Here is a 21,300-nt window from a genome sequence, read left to right as displayed (position 1 = left end):
GTCGCTGACCCAAGGCAAGATTAGCGCTGCCAGGCTAGAAACACTGCTGGGAAGAAGGTTCATGCATATGTGTGTCTGTCTGTCTGTACATACACATAGCTTCCCTATCACAATAAAAAGCCATTTTAAAAGAAACCCTTTCTCATCATCCTTCATTAACACAGTGTCTAGAGTAAACAACACAGTGGACCTGAAGCCACTCTGCCTCAAGGCATTAGTGCGATAAGTCAATTGAGTTGGAAAATGTTCATGTACTACCCAGGTGACCTCAGTGTGGTCGCTATGATACAAGAGAGCTACCTCAGAAACACTGTAGTTTAGCCTTCTCATTCATACTTTTCACAACATAGTAGAACAAACTAAAGATACAGTATAGTCGTTGCATTGCTTAGTAAAGACCCATTTCATTGATTTTTAGAATATTTTAAAATCAGTTCATGTTTCTCAAACTACAGACCAATGTCTTTTAGGGTGCCAAAACAAAAAACAAAACAAAACAAAATCTGAAGTATTAGTTCGCTTAAAACAATAAAGTAAAGTAAATCCAAGGAAGTGATTTCATTAATTTCACTAGCTCCGCTTATTTATACATTTTTATCACAGTTTCCTTCTATAAAATACACTGTTACATAAAAAGGGAAGTGAAAAGAGGATGTTGAAGTGAGAAAAGCATAAGTAGTCTGGGAATTGCTTTCATTTCTATGCCTGTTTCCGCTCAGCTTCATGTTGTTTTTACTGTAACTTAAAAACTATTAGCAGCTACTGCTGGAGCAGTGCTAACGCATGACTTTTGGTCACATTTAATCCAAATTTTATTTGGTGGTATACCTTTCTCGATCAGTCAGTTTTGTCTTACGGATTTCCTTTTTTCCCCATATCCAGAGATTTGGAACCACTGTGACTTTGATGTTTTTGTACTTGAGACTTAAAAACGTGACCATCAGACCACAATAAAGGTTAGTGCTCTTTTTTTTTTTTTTTATCAGTCTATGAACTAAATGGTGTTTTCCAGAGTGGTTTTTTTTATTGTGGTTTTGGATTTATTTTTTTTTTTATATCTAGAATACATGAGTCAAGAAAAACACTTAATTGAAAGTAATCTTAAAATATGACGATGTCAAATGTCTGCTTTTAAAGTTTTGGTGGGATTTATGAATGCATAAATAATCGTAAACTCATACCATGATATGAAATGGCAGTATTTTATATATATATATATATATATATATATATATATATATATATATATATATATATATATATTGTATATAAAAGATTCCAACAAAACTGACACCAAGAAAACCACGGGAATTAAAGAAAACAGAGCAACAATTCCATGATAAGCACACAGCAAGCCACATTCACAAAGGAAAAACTCAATTCCAGAAAAAACGGTAAACCAAACCAATTAGAATTTAACCAGTTCAAAAAAATTAAAAGTGAGTCTGATCTTAAAGAAAGTAACCAGTGTTGTTCCAGGTAAGTTCCTTTCAAAATAATGTTTTCACATCACTCTGGCCTGTTCCTCAAATTTCTTTCATCTTTCTGCTCAGCCAAATTTCTTTTTAGCCTTGATGCTTTTAATATACGTCTGGCATATTTTTAGTATGCTGACTAAAATCAAAAAGTGTTACATAAACTATTTTTTTTTAAAAAACCATAAAACCCAGTAATATTATATATATATATGGATGTGAATATTGAAAGAGTTGAGCTAAATAAAACACTAAATTTACTTTGTGTAATAATGTCATAATACTGCTGTAATGCAATACTAATACAGAAAACTTCTAACAATTTGTAAAAGTAAATGTAGTGGGTTAGATGTGGTGGATGTTGGTTCAAACATGCTTTCTGTGAATGCAGCATGAACATTAACCTCTCCCTTAGCTGTTAATCAGATGTTGGTTATAAGGAACAACTGTAGTCTACTCCTGAGCTCTGGCAGTTTGCACTAATTTCTGTTCAAGGTGGCAAAGATCACAGCCTGTTAAGTATTGCAGACCGCATTCATTTCCCCTGGCAACTGGTTAATATGTATAACTATTAAAGGGTAAGTAGGATCCTCATGGGTAATCTATCGTAGGGTGGACCCTGGATGATTGTTTTCCCTCTCTTGTTACAGGCCTACACACTGCTGCTGTCTTGTTGTAGCCTTGTTGTTGCTTTGCTGTTATTTATGGACTGGCATTGACTGGTTCATTGTTTTATGGTGTTTTCATCTTAACTGTTTGTTATATTGTAATTGTGCTTTTAACCCTCCTGTTATGTTGGTTTCCAGGAACACCAATTATGCTCCTGGGTTAATTTGACACGGGGCAAATTTACTCATCCAAAAGTGTCAGAAACACTGGCATTCATTATTTTACAATTTTCTTTTGTAATTTAGATTTTTTTTTTAGTTTTCTGTAGTGATGCAGATGACATGTGACATCTCTTCTGTTCTGGGTCAATCTGACCCGCAACATAACAGGAGGGTTAAAAGGAGTTGTATTTTAGAGTGTGTGCATTTGTTTTTGTCTCCTTATATCTTATTTCCTGAGTTGTTTGGTGTTTTGTATGCCACAATTTCTAGGTTCTTTTTGATTTTGCTTAAGGGCGGCACAGTCGCTTGTTGTGGGGGCTACGCACGTGTGGTAAAATTCCCTCAGATGCATGTGAATGTACACACCGGGAAATGGGTATAACGCACCATTTAACAGTTTGATAATGCCAGCCCTGCAACCTAAGAAGTTCTTTTTTTTGCAGCTCTATGCTTTTAGTATTTTTTTCTTAAAAGCTTTGCATGTGGTAGAGGGGATACCAGGGGAGAGGCTATTACATGAGGGAAACAGGACAGGACAGGACTGAGCCTTAGGACCTATCTCTTTGTGGAAAAAGGTACAGAATAAATGCTGGCAGCCTTTTAGTGGGACTCGTGCTCACAGTACCGCACCGTGCAAATCATCTGACATTCTCCAAAGAATATCAGAACCAGACTAGCATCCAGTTCTCCTTAAAGATGAGGAAATGTTCACATAATTTCAGGGAAGATGCTGCTGAAAGTGTTCTTCTCTATATCATCTTGTGCTAGGATTTATCTTCAAGAAGCATCTTTTGAATTAAATACAAAAAACAAACAAAAAAACAATTAGTAGTTAGTAAGTAAACGTTCACTTTAATTACATTGATACTGACATTAATATAATTTTTTTTTTGATATATCACCAAGCAAAACAGTGAGAGTTTGCAAAGTTTTTGTAGAGTTATTCTTGCACTAGAGTAGTGTGTATGTAAAGAGTTTAGGTTAAGTGGAAAGTCTAAATTAATTATATTGTGTAACAGCGTGAGCATTTGCATATGCATGTGTGATCTGTCATGAAGCGTCGAGTGAGAGGCATGGAAATGCAGTACTTCAAATGAAAGTGAAAACTACAATTTAATTAGGACGTATGCAGAATATCCACAGGGGAAAAAATAAAAACATCTGGAGAACAGAGAGCACATGAGTGGAGGTTAAAGAATGACCTGAACATGAACAAAGAAAATAATACAAAGGAAGCAAAACTAAATGCAAGACACTGGAGAGAAATGACTACCCCCCAAAAAACAAAAACAAAAACAAAAAACTGGAAGAGAGAATCATTTGAAACAGGAATACGCAGAGATTATAAAAATACGTAATAATAATGATAACAATTAACACCAAAGGGCCTCATGGAGAGTGGAAAACACTGAGGGAAGAACCTGAAGTCTATTATCAAGACGACATTAACTACAGTACTTGTCATATTTATCTGTAAAGTAACCCTGCATCATTCATCAGTCAGTTTTGTGTAATTTTATACTAAATGAATCAAAATTTGGATGTAGTTCTAGAATTAAATTAGAATTTAGCTGTAATATTTAACATAGCTTATAAGCAGTGTTGGGAAGGTTACTTTTAAAATGTATTCCATTACAGAATACAGAATACATGCCCCAAAATGTATTCTGTAACGTATTCCGTTACGTTACTCAATGAGAGTAATGTATTCTGAATACTTTGGATTACTTAATATATTATCATGCTGTTTACAACTACATGAATGTACTATTGCTGTGATTTATTACTGTTACTGAAGGTCCGCGCTCCGAACCGTAGTAAAGGACCTCTGGCTAATATGGTGGGTTCTGTGTCGGGCTCGTAGCTGAAAACTAGCTTTACTTTGTTGTCTGGGTCAACTTTGCTAGCGAGAGACAGAGAGAGGCGTTGAAAGGCTGCTCCAACAGAACTTATTGTTTTTGGAGGTAAACACGAACACAGTGTACAGTCGAGTCTTAATAGCTTACTTACAACTGGGCTCGTCAGGCACTGTTCTTGGCTGCAGTGGTTATTATTATATTTGCATGCTTCTGTAGCCAGATGGGCTACTCGCCTTTCTTTTTCTCTCTCGCTAGCTCTCTAGGTTAATTGGGAACCCACCTGCATATTGATTGCAGGGTGGCGTTAGCCCGTATAAAGCAAGCCGGTGTTTTTGTTGGATCATTCCTCCCGTGCATTCGGCGCAAAGCAGCAGTAAATGCTGGCCCACTGCGACTGACTGATCAGCAAGAGTCGATCATATGACAGCTACAGGTATGCTCTCGCTTAACCTCAGATTCCCTCCGAGCACTGGAATTTGTGTTAATTGACTATGTGCACGTTAGCATATGCTACTTCCGGTGCGGAAACTCCTGTGGGGAGCTTTGTTTCCGGTGTCCTATTCGCGCCCTGTTTAAGGTCCAAAACAAGTTGAGCAAATAAATAAATAAAGCAGCGATTTACATTTCTATAGATGTCTCGGGCATTTACCCAATATATCTGTAAATGATGTTCATCGACTTGTCGATATTTTTCCCCTGCGCCTCAGGGCAAAAGAGAAAATGGATTCAAATGTTATATTTCTCAGCTGTCCCTCGTTTATCGCGGGTGTTATGTTCTAAAAATAACCAGCGATAGGTGAAATCAAGTAGCCAATTTTATTTTTTGACGGTGCAAAACATTTTGTCGACATACAGTACTGCACTTCAGAGTCACACTGCTAGCGATCAATGCAGCGATTCTGTACTGTACAGGAGAGACATCACGGAGGAGATCGTCTGCAGCGATCAGGACAGGACGTAAAAAAAAAGCATGCAAACTTGCACTAAAAAATCTGCGAAACAGCGAGGTGAAAGGTGAACCGCGCTATAGCGAGGGACCGCTGTAATTTTGAAGGTAAGTCACAACATACCCTTCGTAAATACTAATGTATAGAAACCCTTACCAGCAATCGTTCATTTTTTGTGTGGCTTTTTTCACGGTTTGTTAACATGCTGTGTACGTATGTACTTGACTAGCTGATATTGACATAACGGGAAACATCTGGTTTGACTATTCTTCACCTGTAGTTTGAATGCTGAACATTTGCTTATTTAAATCATAATAACTGTCACTATACAGAGATGTGCTTCTGAATGTGGACGATGTGTCTTCTGCATGCAGTGATGCAGTTCTGCTTGTGTTGAGTGATGTAAACTACTGATCGATTTAAACTCTTTAAACGTCAAAATTGATCATTAGATTTTTATGACACAACAGTGGTGAGTGTTCCCACCTTCTCCTCTTTGTAACTTAACGCGATCTTTCCGTTTTTGAGTTTTGGACATAAATTTTGGAGTATATCTTCGCACTAGCGATTGACCGCAAAGTAAAGCTACCGGAAATGTACAACCCCACATCCGGTCTCAAACCAGGAAGTTAGCATTTTCTCGTGCACAGGGTCCATATAGTTTTTGCGGCCTGTTGTAGCGCGGCAGTTTGTTTTATTCCGGCGTTGCGGAGAGAGGTGCTCGTGTTATCCCCACCAGTGAGAGTATGGCGCCTCCGGTCCTGGGGTAAGCCGTTAAAACGACTTTTATTAGCATTCGTAGCTATAATATATATACGGCACTGACATGTGCATATATGCACTCAAGGAAATAGTCAGTTTGTATAGGGCTAAAAATTCATCTGTCCTCATGTGTTTCATTGATGCCTCTAAGGCTTTTGATCGAGTGAACCACAGAAAACTTTTTGATAAATTGAAGACACGGGGGGTTCCTCAATACATCGTGAGGATTCTCTCTTACTGGTACGCTCATCAGAACATGCAGGTTAAATGGGGAAGCAGTATTTCTGCCCCCTTTAGTGTCAGCAATGGTGTCAGACAGGGTGGGATTTTGTCTCCAATTTTATTTAATTTATATGTTGATGATTTGTCCATACAGCTGAGAGCCTGTAACACTGGGTGTATATTAGGTAAAACATTGATAAATCATCTTATGTATGCAGATGACCTGGTTGTTTTTAGTCCAAGCAGTGCTGGATTACAGGATCTTCTTAATGTCTGTACTGAATATGGTGTGCAATATGACATTGAGTACAATGCTGCTAAAAGTGCTGTTTTGATATGTAGAACCAAGCAGGATAAACAGCTAAATTTCCCTTTGTTTAAACTGGCCCAAAAAACTCTTGAAGTTCATAAAAAGGTGAAATACCTCGGTCACTTTATTACTGAGCAAATGAATGATGATGATGACATGTACAGACAACGATGCAAGTTCTATGTGCAGGCAAATACTACTGCACGCAAATTCAGCTTTTGTTCACTTCCAGTTAAAGTGGCTTTGTTTAAAGCGTATTGCACGCCGCTATATACTGCCCCCTTGTGGTCATCCTACAAACAATGTAGCATGCTGAAGCTGCATGTTGCATATAATGATGCGATGAGAATCCTTTGCAGGATACCTAGAAGTGGTAGTGCCAGCCAGATGTTTGTAGCTGTGGGTGTTTGGACTTTTAAAGCACTTTTAAGAAAGTTAATGTTCAATTTTAGAGAACGACTGGATGGTTCGAGAAACAGTATAATTTTAGCACTTACAGATCCGACAGTGAGTGGTTCCCGTTACTCATCCAGTCTGAGAAAGCACTGGTTAAAGTGTTTGTGTATTTATTGATTTATTTTAAGTAATTGTGTTTTATGTATATTATGGTTTTATATTTTTACAAATGTTTTATATACTTATTTATATACTTATATATATTAATGGTTTATACCTTGTGTTGGGGAGGGGGGGGGGGGGGGGGGGTTGTGTTTCTGTCTTGTTTTTTATGGACATGAAGTCTGCCAATAAAGATTGATTGATATAAGAGTCTAGGGTTACATTTATCTGTTTTAGGGTTTGACTGCTGTATTCGCCTCTCCGTGGCAAATCGCCCAACCTAAACCGGAAGAGTGAAACGCCTTCCCAGCCGCTGTTGTGAGGACTCCTCCTCGGTGGAGCCTGCTGTCTTGTCTTGTCTCGTCTCGTCTCGTCTTGTTTTAGCTTGTCTTATCTTGTTTTTTATTAAGTAGGCTTACCTTTTTCTGGTTCGCCTGGTTTTATTCTATTGTATCCTGGACTGTTGCTCGTACCCACGCTTCTGTGATCGGGGTGAAGCGACCCGAGTGTCGTGCTGGGACTTTAAATCACCTCGGTTGCCGGTGATTTTCTTTTTGTGTGATTTTTCTTTTTGGTCCACGGCTGCTGGTAAGTCCAAGTTCCCTGATTGTTTTATTTTCACTTTAGGACACTGTCAACAATGAAGCTACATCTTGGGTTTTAATATTTTATTTTTACTATAAATAAAACTGTTTCAATATTGGAGCCAACCTGCCTCAGTGTGCATCCTTGAATCTGTGCGGCCTCTTATTCCTTTTTATATATATATATATATATATATATATATATATATATATATATATATATATATATATATATATATATATATATATATATATATATATATATATATATATATATATATATATATATATATATATATATATATATAATTTATATTTCCTGGGGTTGAAATTCCCCTAGTCATTTTATTACTTTTTATCTAACCCTGCCGACCGCTTGGTCACACACTGATTTCTAACACTCTAAGTTTCAGTTTCCAATTTTTGCATTATTCAGTTGATAAAAACCTAATTTGTACATTTATCAATTTGTTTACCCTAATTAAAAACTGTTTAAGGCATTGCACACTGAATCCTTTAAAATGATTACATCAAATCCACACCTCTCTACAGCAATTACTAAGCATTGTAACCACCACAAAGAATTTATTGTAGGACTTTTGAACATTTCTTTTTGATGTATGACAACTGATGGTAAAAATAAATAATATTATGAAAGCTAATACCTATATCTTTTATTTAGGCAACAATGAGGGTCACAGCAGCCGTACTATATAACTAAATAATAATGTATTGTTAACATGACTCCACTTTTTAACATTACAAACATTTATCAGAATTTATTCAAATCATTTTGAGCTATTATATTTACAGACAGAATGACACACAGACAAATGCTACCAGTTTAATGGCTGTATTTTCTTATACAGGCTACAATGAGGGTTCCAGCAGCCGTACTCTGGACAGCAGCCGTGTTGGTGGGACTTCAGAAGAGCGCTTCATCGCCTGACAACTTTGTAGACCGATCATCCCAAAACCTCTCCTCTGTCCCAACTGACCTGCCACAGACGACTGAGTTTTTAGACCTCTCTCGCAACTACATACGTCAGCTTCACAATGGAGACTTTCAAAAAACCACTCACCTTAGGTTCCTGAATGTGTCATGGAATAATTTGGAGGAGATCGATCCACAGACTTTTCTTGACACGCCTCTCCTGGAACATCTGGACCTGTCGCACAACAATCTCAAGAACCTCTCAGGTCAACAATACCTGCTACACACAGTGAACCTCCTGGTGCTAAACTTGGCCTTTAACAGATTTCTTACCATGACATTGGGGAGTGAGTTCAGCTCTCTTGTAAAACTGGAGAGATTAACAGTTGGAGCAAAAAACATCAGTGTGGGTGACTTCAAGAACATTGCTAAAGTGAAACTACGCATATTGACGTTATTACTAGAGGATGAACTTTATTATGAAGCAGGCAGCCTGGAGGATGTTCATGCTCAAAGGCTGCAGATAGCCTTTGGACATAATCAAAAAATTGACCGTAATCTGACTGCTGATGCTCTGTCCCTGTTTGCTGAAGTGGAGATGATGAATATGATAACTGGCTACAAAGACCTAAGTAAGCAGCTAAGAGAAACGGTGAAAATCCACACAACAAGTTTGTATCTCACCAACATAACAATTAAATGGCAAGACTTAACTGAATATGTAAATGTGGCTCTAAATACAACTTTGAAACATCTTGATGCCTCTGATGTGCACATAATGCAGCCTCCTCGAGTTGAAACTGAAGTGATCAAAGCATCACAGGTGATTTCTTTCACAGCCAGCCAGGCAGTGGTAACAAGTTTCTTCTTCTCACAGGAGGCTTTATACAACTTTTTCATCAGCATGCCAGTGGAGAGTGTTGCGATTACTGACACACCAATAATACACATGACCTGTCCCAAGTCACAGAGTCCAATACGCCAGCTGGATTTTTCTAATTGTGCCATGTCTGACACCATCTTCTCAAGTGTGGTGGATGATAAATTTGTAGAATGTCAGAACCTGCGTAACCTGAAGAACTTGACTCTGGTAGGCAACAGTCTTAAAAAACTTGAGATACTGAGCCAACGTTTTCAATATATGTCGTCCCTGCAACATCTGGACCTCAGCGTCAACTCCATAGGGTATGACCAGCCATCACCGTGCATCTGGCCAGCAAGCATCACCAATATAAATCTGTCTTCTAATAGTTTGACTGAGTCAGTTTTTCAATGTCTACCAAATGGGACACAGATACTGGACCTCCAGAACAACCAGATTTCTGTGGTTCCGCAATCCATTCATTTCAAACTGAGAAACCTTTCAACTCTGAATCTAAATGCTAACCGGCTGCGGGACCTGCCGGCGTGTGACACTTTCCCCACACTCCACAAGCTTCTGCTCAGGTCAAATTCTCTCCATGCCCCATCTGTGAACATATTGGAACGCTGTCCCAAACTGCATATCCTAGATGTCAGTTTTAACCCCTTCACCTGTATCTGCACTCTCAGAGGTTTCATAAAGCTCGCTATCAATTCTGAAAAGAGCAACAGCCAATCAGGAATTGAGCTGCTGAATTGGCCACAGGGCTATTACTGCACATACCCCGAGGACGTTAGAAACTCAACTTTAAGAGACATCTCCATCCCAGAGGTCTCCTGCAGCATTGGCCTTCTAGTGGTTGCAATTTTGGTCCCAGCAGGGACACTGATTATTTCCGTTGTGATTTTGTGTCACTGTTTGGATGTTCCCTGGTACATGGGCATGATCTGGCAGTGGACAAGAGCCAAACATCGTGCGAGAATGCAACAAGCTCGGCCCGAGGATCTGGTGGGTCTGGAGTTCCACGCGTTTGTGTCTTATAGCCAGCACGATGTTGACTGGGTGTGCAATTCCCTTCTTCCCAACCTCGAAGGCCCCGCAGGAGGGCTTAGAATCTGTCATCACGAGAAACATTTTGTGCCGGGAAAGACGATCATTGAGAACATCATCAGCTGTGTGGAGAAATGCAGGCGCTCTGTGTTTGTCCTCTCTGCTCACTTTGTCAAGAGCGAGTGGTGTCATTACGAGCTCTACTTCGCCACCCACCAACGTCTCACTCTGGGCTCAGACAGCATTGTGCTGGTACTGCTTGAGCCTCTGCCTCAATACCTAATCCCATCCAAGTACTACCAGCTGAAGTCCATGATGAACCGTCACACATATCTGGAGTGGCCTCAAGACAGGGCAAAACAAAGGTTATTCTGGGCTAATCTCAGAGCTGCCCTACAGACTGACCTGCCAAATGCTCCAGTCACACAAGTACAGGAGCATTGGGCAGAGGAAAGACTTGAAGAGGGACAGGGGTTAATAGGGTAAAAAGAGGCAACAAAAGCATTTGGATACACTGGAAATACATCGTAGCTACCCTCAATCTTTAAAGACATGGCCACCTAATACCCCATCTATTCCTCTTATCCAATTCAGGTTTACCCTATATCCCAGCTGAAATAGGGTGAGATGCTGGGTACAAGTCACTAGCCTGTCAAAGGACTAACACATAGAGATAGACAATCATTCATACTCACAAACACAATTTAGATTAACCATTTAACACCAATAACTGCTTGACTTTGGACTGTGAGAGGAAGCTGGAATACCCAGAGAGAACCTATGCAGACACAGGTAGAAAAAGTAAGCACCACACAGGAAGGCCCCAGTTAGATGGTTGATTTGAACCCAGACCCTTTCTGTGAGGCAACAGTGTTCACCACCATGCCACTCTTCTAGGTAGCATGAATTAAAAGAAGAAATAATAATACAAAAAATATAAAAAATTATACTTTTTTTTTTTTTTTTTTTTAGTCAATGAAGCTCTGACATGATATACCTAATTTAGGAAATGTTGATTGATTGATTTACTATTTTATTAGCAGCAAGTTGTCTGCCAGTTGGAAAGCTGGTGGTTCGATGCTTGGCTGTCAAATTGTGCTTGTTTGGATTCAATAAATCATTGCCAATAAATCATGCCAAAGTATCATTCTGCAAGATACTGAACCGCAATGCATTCACTGGAGTGTGAGTGAATGTTAGATTATATGGATGTGTGCATGTGTTGTACTAAGTGCTTTGAGTGCTCAAGCAGAGTAGAAAATTGCTACATAAAAACAGTTCATTTAAATACTGGTACGTTGTAACTGATATCATTTTTTAAATAATGCACTCAGTATATTACTCTCTAGAATGTTCTTTATTAGTAAATATATGTTACACAATGAGAAGGAACTCAGCCAGGTCTAATGAGGTTAGGACATAAGCTGAGTCTGTATATATTGTATATGTTGATGAAATCATCTGTTGATTTGTGCTAATTTGGATTCAACAAATCAGTATCGACATTGCCAAAGATAAACATTATTTTGGGGGTGTTTTTGGTAAAATTTTATTCCAGGTCTTTCTTCCAACTATTAAATGCAACTATACTAGAGCCTGTTGTTCTACAAATTACAATAACCTTTTTCTTTTTGCATATAAGAATTTCAGTTGCGACACATTTCAAATGATATAGCTATTGTATTAAAATATGTGCAAAGTGACTGGGGTAATGTTTGATGTTGTGAAAGTTGGCCTACAGGCTTCTGTTGTTATTAAAGTGTAAAACTTTATCTTGTGTGATGGTGCTATTAAACTGGTCGTCCAGGGAGTAATAAAAACAGATTTTAATGTTGAAGAAAGAGTTATTATCAGGGTCAGTGTCATTTTGCAGTTCCTGCTGTGCAGTGTATTTGAAAGTAATCAGTTCCAGACCATGTGTGTGAAATTACAGCTGCCATGGAAGAGTTGTCATGTCTGATTGACAATTAAAGTTTGTCTGTTGATTTTTGTGCGGGGATGGCAGGGATAAATAATCAGTTTATCATAACACAAATAGGCAACGTCCTCGTCGCTCTCACAGCTTCACAGTCTCACAGTCTTCATTTATGTTTATTTTAGTTCCTTTGAGTGGGAGACATTGGAGAATGGCTGTTCTGTCATTGTATCCCAGAGGTTTCACCACTATGAGCCTTGACTGCCAGTTTTCCTTGTGCAATCGGCCCTCTCCATCTCGATCTCCAGCGGGAGTTGTAGCTTTTCCGACAGAAATTTCTTCTCTGATTCGGCCAGGACACACACACACACACACACACACACACACACACACACACACACACACACACACACACACACACACACACACACACACACACACAGATTGATCTTTGAAAGAACTAAAACTTTCTTGTGCAGGTGTACCATCGTTCAAGGTTCAAACAATTTCAGGCACAACCATCAAGGCCCTGACTAATAGTAGTATTCAGAGACTCTAAATCCACTGCAGATGAGAGGACCCGCAGTTTTATCTAGACTGAAGTCATGAATCCACTTTTCCCCACTGAACAGCCTGTAGAGGTGATTTTTTTCATTTCCCCAGCAAGGCAAAATTAAGTAGGAAGATGAGGAGGTATCTGGAAAAGATGGGGAGCAATACAACCCAAAGAATCATGCATCTTCTGACAAAAAAAACCTCAAGTTGAATGAGAACCTTTTGTTGTGAAAAATGGCAAGATAACATGGTCATCGTGATATATTAACCAGGGCAGGATGGCAGCACAAAGATGCAACAAAAATGACTCTTTTCTGGTACCAAGGTAAGTAGTTGAGGATATCCTTAACTTTTCAGTTGCTCAACGCTACTGTCAATTGCTGCTGGCCAGCGTCATTGAAACTTTCTTTGAAGTTCACATTAGACTTTAACACTTAAATGAATAAACTCTCATAGAATGTTAAAATGTAATCAGTTGGTTAAATTTACATTTGACACAATTCAAATATTAGAAATATTAGAAAATAAGCGAATGCTTACCTGATGTATTCACAGAAGACCTCACTGGGGTGCAGTAATGTCGACTAATACAGGATTGCCTCCCAGTTTGACATAAATGATTATTAAACAGATGGGATGTATCACTTTGAGAGAGATGCAATGGAATAGTCCAAGTGATATCAACTTTGATTTCTCTGTCAATTGTAAAGCCACGACTTTATAATTTTCTGTTGAACTATAAATCCACCTCATTTCAATGTAATTTCCTGGTCAACCATAGATCAATGAATTTTTAATAATGGATGGATGGAATTCACCACTTTGAGAGGGATGTGATGGAACAGTCCAACTGATAGTATTAAATTCCCGGTCAACTTTAAGAGCGAGTGGTGTCAGTCCACTTTGGCGTGACTGGCTGCCAGCAGACCCTGCAGGCTCATCACCACAACCCCCTGTGGCTCCTGCACCATGGCTGCTGGGTGACCCCACGTCTGGGGCTCTCCTAAGCTCTCCTGTACATTGGTACAGAGTTGACCAATCCCCAAGCCCAGAGGCCTGAGGTTCGAAGGCCCCCCACCTCCCGGAAGGGGCCCAACTGGGCCATGCCACACCAGGTAGCCACCGGGAGTGAGCCGGTACATACCTGAGCGCCCGGCCCCAGACACCCAGAACCACCAATGCACCAATGTCTGAGGGCATCAGCCAACGACATATAGTGTGGTGGGGGAGATAGGCCCCCACACCTGGGAGGGCCTGAGATGTTCCCAGAGAGGTGGAGTCTAAGACTTGACCTGACATATAGACACAGACAAACAGGCACACACAGACACAAGCGTACATTCCCACTCTCATGTGCACATATACAAATACTTGTCACTCGCCAAACGTGGAGACAAACATAAATGGACACTGTACACACACTCACAATCCCTAAACATACTCTATACCCTAGGTCCAGGCACCTTCACCCTCAGAGGGGTGATGGTACCTAGACCCAGGAGATGATACCCTGTTCCCTGGGGTGGAGACAAGCAGGCCGCCCCCGCCCCCAGCAGCAGGGAGGCCCTGCATCCAGACCCCAATCAGATGGCCAATTTCTCCGTATACCCCCTGCCCCGATGGTAAACAGAGAACGGGGTGTGAATAGAATAGAATAGAATAGAATAGAATAGAATAGAATAATCCTTTATTATCCCACGGATGAGAAATTTCGGTTACAGAGCTCTTACAGCAAAGGAAAATAAAATATAAAAGGAAGACACAAGGTGGTAAACAAACAAGCTGGTGAGTAAGATGACCAAAAGAATGTTAAGCTGCATCATAGAGTCTGACAGCTGCTGGTAAGAATGACGTGCGGTAGCGCTCCTTCCTACACTGTGGGTGTAAAACTCGACTGCTGAACGAGCTGCTCAGTGCTCATACAGTTTCATGCAGGGGGTGGGAGGTGTTGTCCATGATGGATATTAGCTTAGAGAACATCCTCTCCTCCCCAACCTGCTCAATGGACTTCAGTGGACAGTCCAGGACAGAGCTGGCCTTTCTGACTAGTTTGTTGAGTTTCCCCCTGTCCCTCTCTGCCATTCCACCACTCCAGCAGACCACAGCATAGAAAATAGCAGACGCCACCACAGTGTCGTAAAATGTCCTCATGAGTGTCCTGTTCACCCTGAAGGATCTCAGCCGCTGTAGCAGGTGGAGACGACTTAAACCCTTTTTGTAAAGTGCATTTGTGTTTGTGGACCAGTCCAGTTTGTAGTTAAGGTGAACACCCAGGTATTTGTACTCCTCCACCGTTTCAATGTCCAAACCTTGGATGTTCACTGGTGTAATAGGGGGTGGCTTCTTGCTGAAGTCAATCACCAGCTCCTTCGTCTTGCTGGCATTGATGCAAAGATCTGTTCTGTTCGCACCAGTTGACGAAGTCATTGATGACCCCACTGTATTCCAGTTCGTTTCCCTCCGACACCTGACCCACAATGCCGGTGTCATCTGACAACTTCTGGAGATGGCAAGTGTCCGTGTTATAACTGTAGTCTGCAGTGTACAGGGTGAAGAGAAAAGGGGCGAGTACTGTTCCTTGTGGGGCCCCCGTGCTACAGACTACCACCTCAGAAACACAGTCCCGCAGCCTCACATACTGGGGTCTGCTGGTGAGGTAGTCAATAATCCATGAGGACAGCTGATGGTCCACTCCAGCTCCCTGCATCTTCTCCCTTAGCACTGAGGGTTGGATTGTATTGAAGGCACTGGAGAAATCAAAAAACATGACTCAGTGTGCACCTGGTGCTCTCCAGATGAGAGAAGGCCCGATGCAGCAGGTAGGTGACAGCGTCATCTGCCCCGATGTTTGGCTGGTAGGTAAACTGCAGCGGGTCTAGATCTCTCCCGACTAGTGGGCGAAGGTGGTGTAGTATGATCTCCATGGTCTTCATCAGGTGTGAAGTCAGGGCAGCGGGTCTGATAAACAGGACATTTGCATAATGACTGAAACCAGCCCACTGAAGGAACAGTGGGCTGGTTGGACTAAAGAAGTCACTTGGATGAGTGATGAAACCTTTCTCCCACTGAAAACACTACATCCAGATGAACAGAATCAACTTTTGAAGATTTACTTACCTGGATGATTGAGAATGTCTCAAGGCAATTATTTTTGAAATAACTAAAGAAGATAACATATTTTAACAATTAGAAAATACGGTATTATAATTAAATAAAACATTATGGCAGGGTTATTTTTGTCAGCCACACATTTCTAACCTTTAGAGACACCTGACTCTCCGTGGCCAAACAGAAATCTTTCTTGAGTCTTGGTAATTCATCAAGTTACTGTGTGGTCTCTGGAGGAGGAAAAGGATAAAAAAAAAATACATGTAATAAATGAAAACAGACATGAGCAGAAATCTGGTTTTATGAGCTGGCTTAAAATAAACAGAGGCTTAAATTTATATGGCCTATGCAGTAAAAGTAAGTCATAGATCCTGCAGCAGCCATTTTCCTTACACACACACATAATTAGCAAAACGTGATGTTTTCAAATTAAAAAAAGAAAAATATGGCATCATGATAATGAAACCCACATGAAACATGTTCACATATCAAATGAAATCAAGTGTTATGAAAAGACAAAATAACTACATTTGCTGTACAAAGACAGACAGTTTTCTGTTTTCTTATAGCCAGAAGCTGCTATAACCGAATCAGCAGTGTTCTTTTAGAATTTGATCAAACTGTGCCAGGTGAGATTAGTGACACTGGCTTATAAGATGATATTCAATTGAGCTCCTATTGCTTTTTGCGTAGCAGTCGCTGACCCAAGGCAAGATTGGCACTGCCAGAGTAAAAACATTGCTCGGAACTGGGTTAATGCGAGTGTGTGTCTGTTCATCTGTCTGCACACACACATAGCTTCCCCATCACAATAAAAAGTGTGTTAAAAACCAAACAAACAAAGAAAAATGTGTCTAGAGACCAGGAGCAAAACCCTCCTCAAGGCAATAATATACACTGAATCCAATTTCTGGACTTTATCTCCATTTTTTTTTTAATATACATTATCATATAAGTTTCTCTCCATAAAATGCACTGTTGCATAAAAAGGGAAGGTAAAAGAGGATGAAGAGCCTGGGAACTTGTTTTTATTTCTGTGCCTGTTTATGCACAGCTTCATGTTTTTTTTTACTGTAACTTAGAAACTAATATTAGCAACTGTTGACTCAGTGCTGATGCTTGCCTTTTGGTCACATTTGAGCCAGACTTCATTTGCTGCTACATGTTCCTCTATCAGTCAGTTTTGTTTGACTGATTTCCATTTCTTTTCCCATATAGAGATTTTGAACCATTGTGACTCTGATATTTTTGGTACTTGAGACTTCAAAACATGACCATCAGACAGCAACACAGGTTAGTGGACTCTTATCCGTCTTTGAATGAAACTGTGTTTTCCTTTGAATTAATGTAAATGTGGTTTTGGATTTTCTTTATTTTAAGATTTAGATTGAAATAAATAAAATCAAATTCTGGGCAGAATCGACCCAATAAAGACACCAATCCATCACACTGGGTGGCGCTGTGAAATGTCAGCTGTATAAAGGCCTCCACCATGGTACTTCATACTACACCAGAGTCATTAACTGATAGATCAAATAAATGGGAGAAAAGTTCTAATTTTTCCATTATCTACTACAGACAATTCTGAAAAAGGGACATCTGTCAATTAACAAAAACTTTGTTTTATATTTGCATGACATCTGACCGATGAGCTACTAGAGCCATTTATTTAATTTTACACATTTATTTATTCATGACAGACACATGATGATGATTTCCAAATACCAAATTTTTGTTATCACTCAGGTGATAAAAACCTGATTTGTGCTTTTATCAACCCTGTCTTATTTAAACAAGTTTAGAAAGGATACTGTTACACACTGCTTCCTATAAAGTGATCGTTAAGTCAAATCCTTACTTCTCCCCAGCAGTTTCTGAGAATTGTAGCCACCAAAAAGGTAGACAGCATTTATTTTAAACAAAAACTACTCCAAGAGTGCAAACCTCCACCAAGGCAGCTCACTCTCTGGGTAGTTTCTTACTTTTAAGGAAATAATATTGTGTTTTGCATATATTTGTTTCGTTTGAAACCCATTTTAATATACGTGACATTTTTTTGAGTATAATTATTTTTTTCTTATTTGTATTCATGTGGGTGCAGTACATGTGTGGCATTTATTTTTGTTGTTTATTAAAATTCATTTAAATGTTTAGTGATAAAGTTAGTTATTTGCAGTTGACTGGACACAAATCACTTAATCCTATTATATGACATTATAACTACAGTATATATCTCACGAACTTGACTCCAAGCATTATTATTATATGCATTTTGGAGTCAATGCTGTATTGACTCCAAAACTCTTGAAAAGAAAGGCAGATGTGAAATGTAATTGTGAGATCAGAGGTCAAATTTGCAATGATATTTGGACGCAAACTATAATGTGATCGTTAAAATCCCACATCAGTATCTTCCCCTAAATGTTGGCAATACGAACAAAAGCAGTAGAATATTAAACATAGTTTTAAACATATCTTCTGACTTCTTCTTCAGTGTCAGACATCCAAGGTAACGTGATATTTAGAATCCCCTTTTTTTCAATTTTTGATCAATATTGTTAATTATTATTAAGTTGACCTTGATAACCCTGGTATATGTAACCAAATTATAATGTATTGTTAACATGACTCCACTTTTTAACATTACAAACATTTATCAGAATTTATTCAAATCATTTTGAGCTATTATATTTACAGACAGAATGACACACAGATAAATGCTACCTGTTTAATGGCTATATTTTCTTATACAGGCTACAATGAGGGTCACAGCAGCCGTACTCTGGACAGCAGCCGTGTTGGTGGGACTTCAGAAGAGCGCTTCATCGCCTGACAACTTTGTAGACCGATCATCCCAAAACCTCTCCTCTGTCCCAACTGACCTGCCACAGACGACTGAGTTTTTAGACCTCTCTCGCAACTACATACGTCAGCTTCACAATGGAGACTTTCAAAAAACCACTCACCTTAGGTTCCTGAATGTGTCATGGAATAATTTGGAGGAGATCGATCCACAGACTTTTCTTGACACGCCTCTCCTGGAACATCTGGACCTGTCGCACAACAATCTCAAGAACCTCTCAAGTCAACAATACCTGCTACACACAGTGAACCTCCTGGTGCTAAACTTGGCCTTTAACAGATTTCTTACCATGACATTGGGGAGTGAGTTCAGCTCTCTTGTAAAACTGGAGAGATTAACAGTTGGAGCAAAAAACATCAGTGTGGGTGACTTCAAGAACATTGCTAAAGTGAAACTACGCATATTGACGTTATTACTAGAGGATGAACTTTATTATGAAGCAGGCAGCCTGGAAGATGTTCATGCCCAAAGGCTGCAGATAGCCTTTGGACATAATCAAAAAATTGACCGTAATCTGACTGCTGATGCTCTGTCCCTGTTTGCTGAAGTGGAGATGATGAATATGATAAATGGCTACAAAGACCTAAGTAAGCAGCTAAGAGAAACGGTGAAAATCCACACATCGAGTTTTTATCTCACCAACATAACAATTAAATGGCAAGACTTAACTGGATATGTAAATGTGGCTCTAAATACAACTTTGAAACATCTTGATGTTTCTGAAATGAATGTAAAGAATCCTCCTCACTACACAACAGAAGTGATCAAAGCATCACAGGTGATTTCTTTCACAGCCAGCCAGGCAGTGGTAACAAGTTTCTTCTTCTCACAGGAGGCTTTATACAACTTTTTCATCAGCATGCCAGTGGAGAGTGTTGCGATTACTGACGCACCAATGATACACATGACCTGTCCCAAGTCACAGAGTCCAATACGCCAGCTGGATTTTTCCTTTGGTGCTCTGTCTGATTCCATCTTCTGAAGTGCGGTGGGTAAAAACGTAGTTGAATGTCAGAATCTGCGTAACCTGAAGAACTTGACTCTGGTAGGCAACAGTCTTAAAAAACTTGAGTTACTGAGCAAACGTTTTCGATATATGTCGTCCCTGCAACATCTGGACCTCAGCGTCAACTCCATAGGGTATGACCAGCCATCAAAGTGCATCTGGCCAGCAAGCATCACCAATATAAATCTGTCTTCTAATAGTTTGACTGAGTCAGCTTTTCAATGTCTACCAAATGGGACACAGATACTGGACCTCCAGAACAACCAGATTTCGGTGGTTCCGCAATCCATCTTCAAACTGAAAAACCTTTCAACTCTGAATCTAAATGCTAACCGGCTGCGGGACCTGCCGGCGTGTGACACTTTCCCCACACTCCACAAGCTTCTGCTCAGGTCAAATTCTCTCCATGCCCCATCTGTGAACATATTGGAAAGCTGTCCCGAACTGCATATCCTAGATGTCAGTTTTAACCCCTTCACCTGTATCTGCACTCTCTGAGGTTTCATAAAGCTTGCTATCAAATCTGAAAAGAACAACAGCCAATCAGGAATTGAGCTGCTGAATTGGCCACAGGGCTATTACTGCACATACCCCGAGGACGTTAGAAACTCAACTTTAAGAGACATCTCCATCCCAGAGGTCTCCTGCAGCATTGGCCTTCTAGTGGTTGCAATTTTGGTCCCAGCAGGGACACTGATTATTTCCGTTGTGATTTTGTGTCATTGTTTGGATGTTCCCTGGTACATGGGCATGATCTGGCAGTGGACAAGAGCCAAACATTGTGCAAGAATGCAACAAGCTCGGCCCGAGGATCTGGTGGATCTGGAGTTCCACGCGTTTGTGTCTTATAGCCAGCACGATGTTGACTGGGTGTGCAATTCCCTTCTTCCCAACCTCGAAGGCCCCGCAGGAGGGCTTAGAATCTGTCATCACGAGAAACATTTTGTGCCGGGAAAGACGATCATTGAGAACATCATCAGCTGTGTGGAGAAATGCAGGCGCTCTGTGTTTGTCCTCTCTGCTCACTTTGTCAAGAGCGAGTGGTGTCATTACGAGCTCTACTTCGCCACCCACCAACGTCTCACTCTGGGCTCAGACAGCATTGTGCTGGTACTGCTTGAGCCTCTGCCTCAATACCTAATCCCATCCAAGTACTACCAGCTGAAGTCCATGATGAACCACCACACATATCTGGAGTGGCCTCAAGACAGGGCAAAACAAAGGTTAATCTGGGCTAACCTCAGAGCTGCCCTACAGACTGACCTGCCAAATGTTCCTGTACTTCTGTGAGTAGAGCAGGAGGAAAGACTTGAAGAGGGACACAGATTAAAGGGGTAAAAAAGGGCTACAAAAGCATTTGGATACACTGGAAATACGTCATAGCTACCCTGCACCTTTAAAGACCGGGCACCTTTTAGGGTTAATTTATCTCATTTGTTTAATTAGCATTTAATGACCAT

The 21,300-nt window shown here is 40.1% G+C and overlaps 1 protein-coding gene and 1 pseudogene across 1 annotated transcript; both read left to right on the top strand.

Annotated features, from left to right (window-relative positions):
• Positions 1-711: 711 nt before the first annotated feature.
• LOC148106147 (toll-like receptor 1) lies at positions 712-21,178 on the top strand (annotated as a pseudogene).
• On the top strand, positions 8,423-11,359 carry tlr1 (toll-like receptor 1). Its single transcript, XM_035909344.2, has one exon. The coding sequence runs from the start codon at positions 8,423-8,425 to the stop codon at positions 10,877-10,879; it is 2,457 nt and encodes an 818-aa protein (XP_035765237.2). The 3' UTR covers positions 10,880-11,359.
• Positions 21,179-21,300: the final 122 nt, after the last annotated feature.

The sequence above is a fragment of the Neolamprologus brichardi genome, chromosome 2, assembly GCF_056152115.1.
Source record: "Neolamprologus brichardi isolate AB-2024 chromosome 2, ASM5615211v1, whole genome shotgun sequence".
Taxonomy (NCBI): Eukaryota; Metazoa; Chordata; class Actinopteri; order Cichliformes; family Cichlidae; genus Neolamprologus; species Neolamprologus brichardi.
This window is presented reverse-complemented; position numbering and strand designations above follow the sequence as displayed.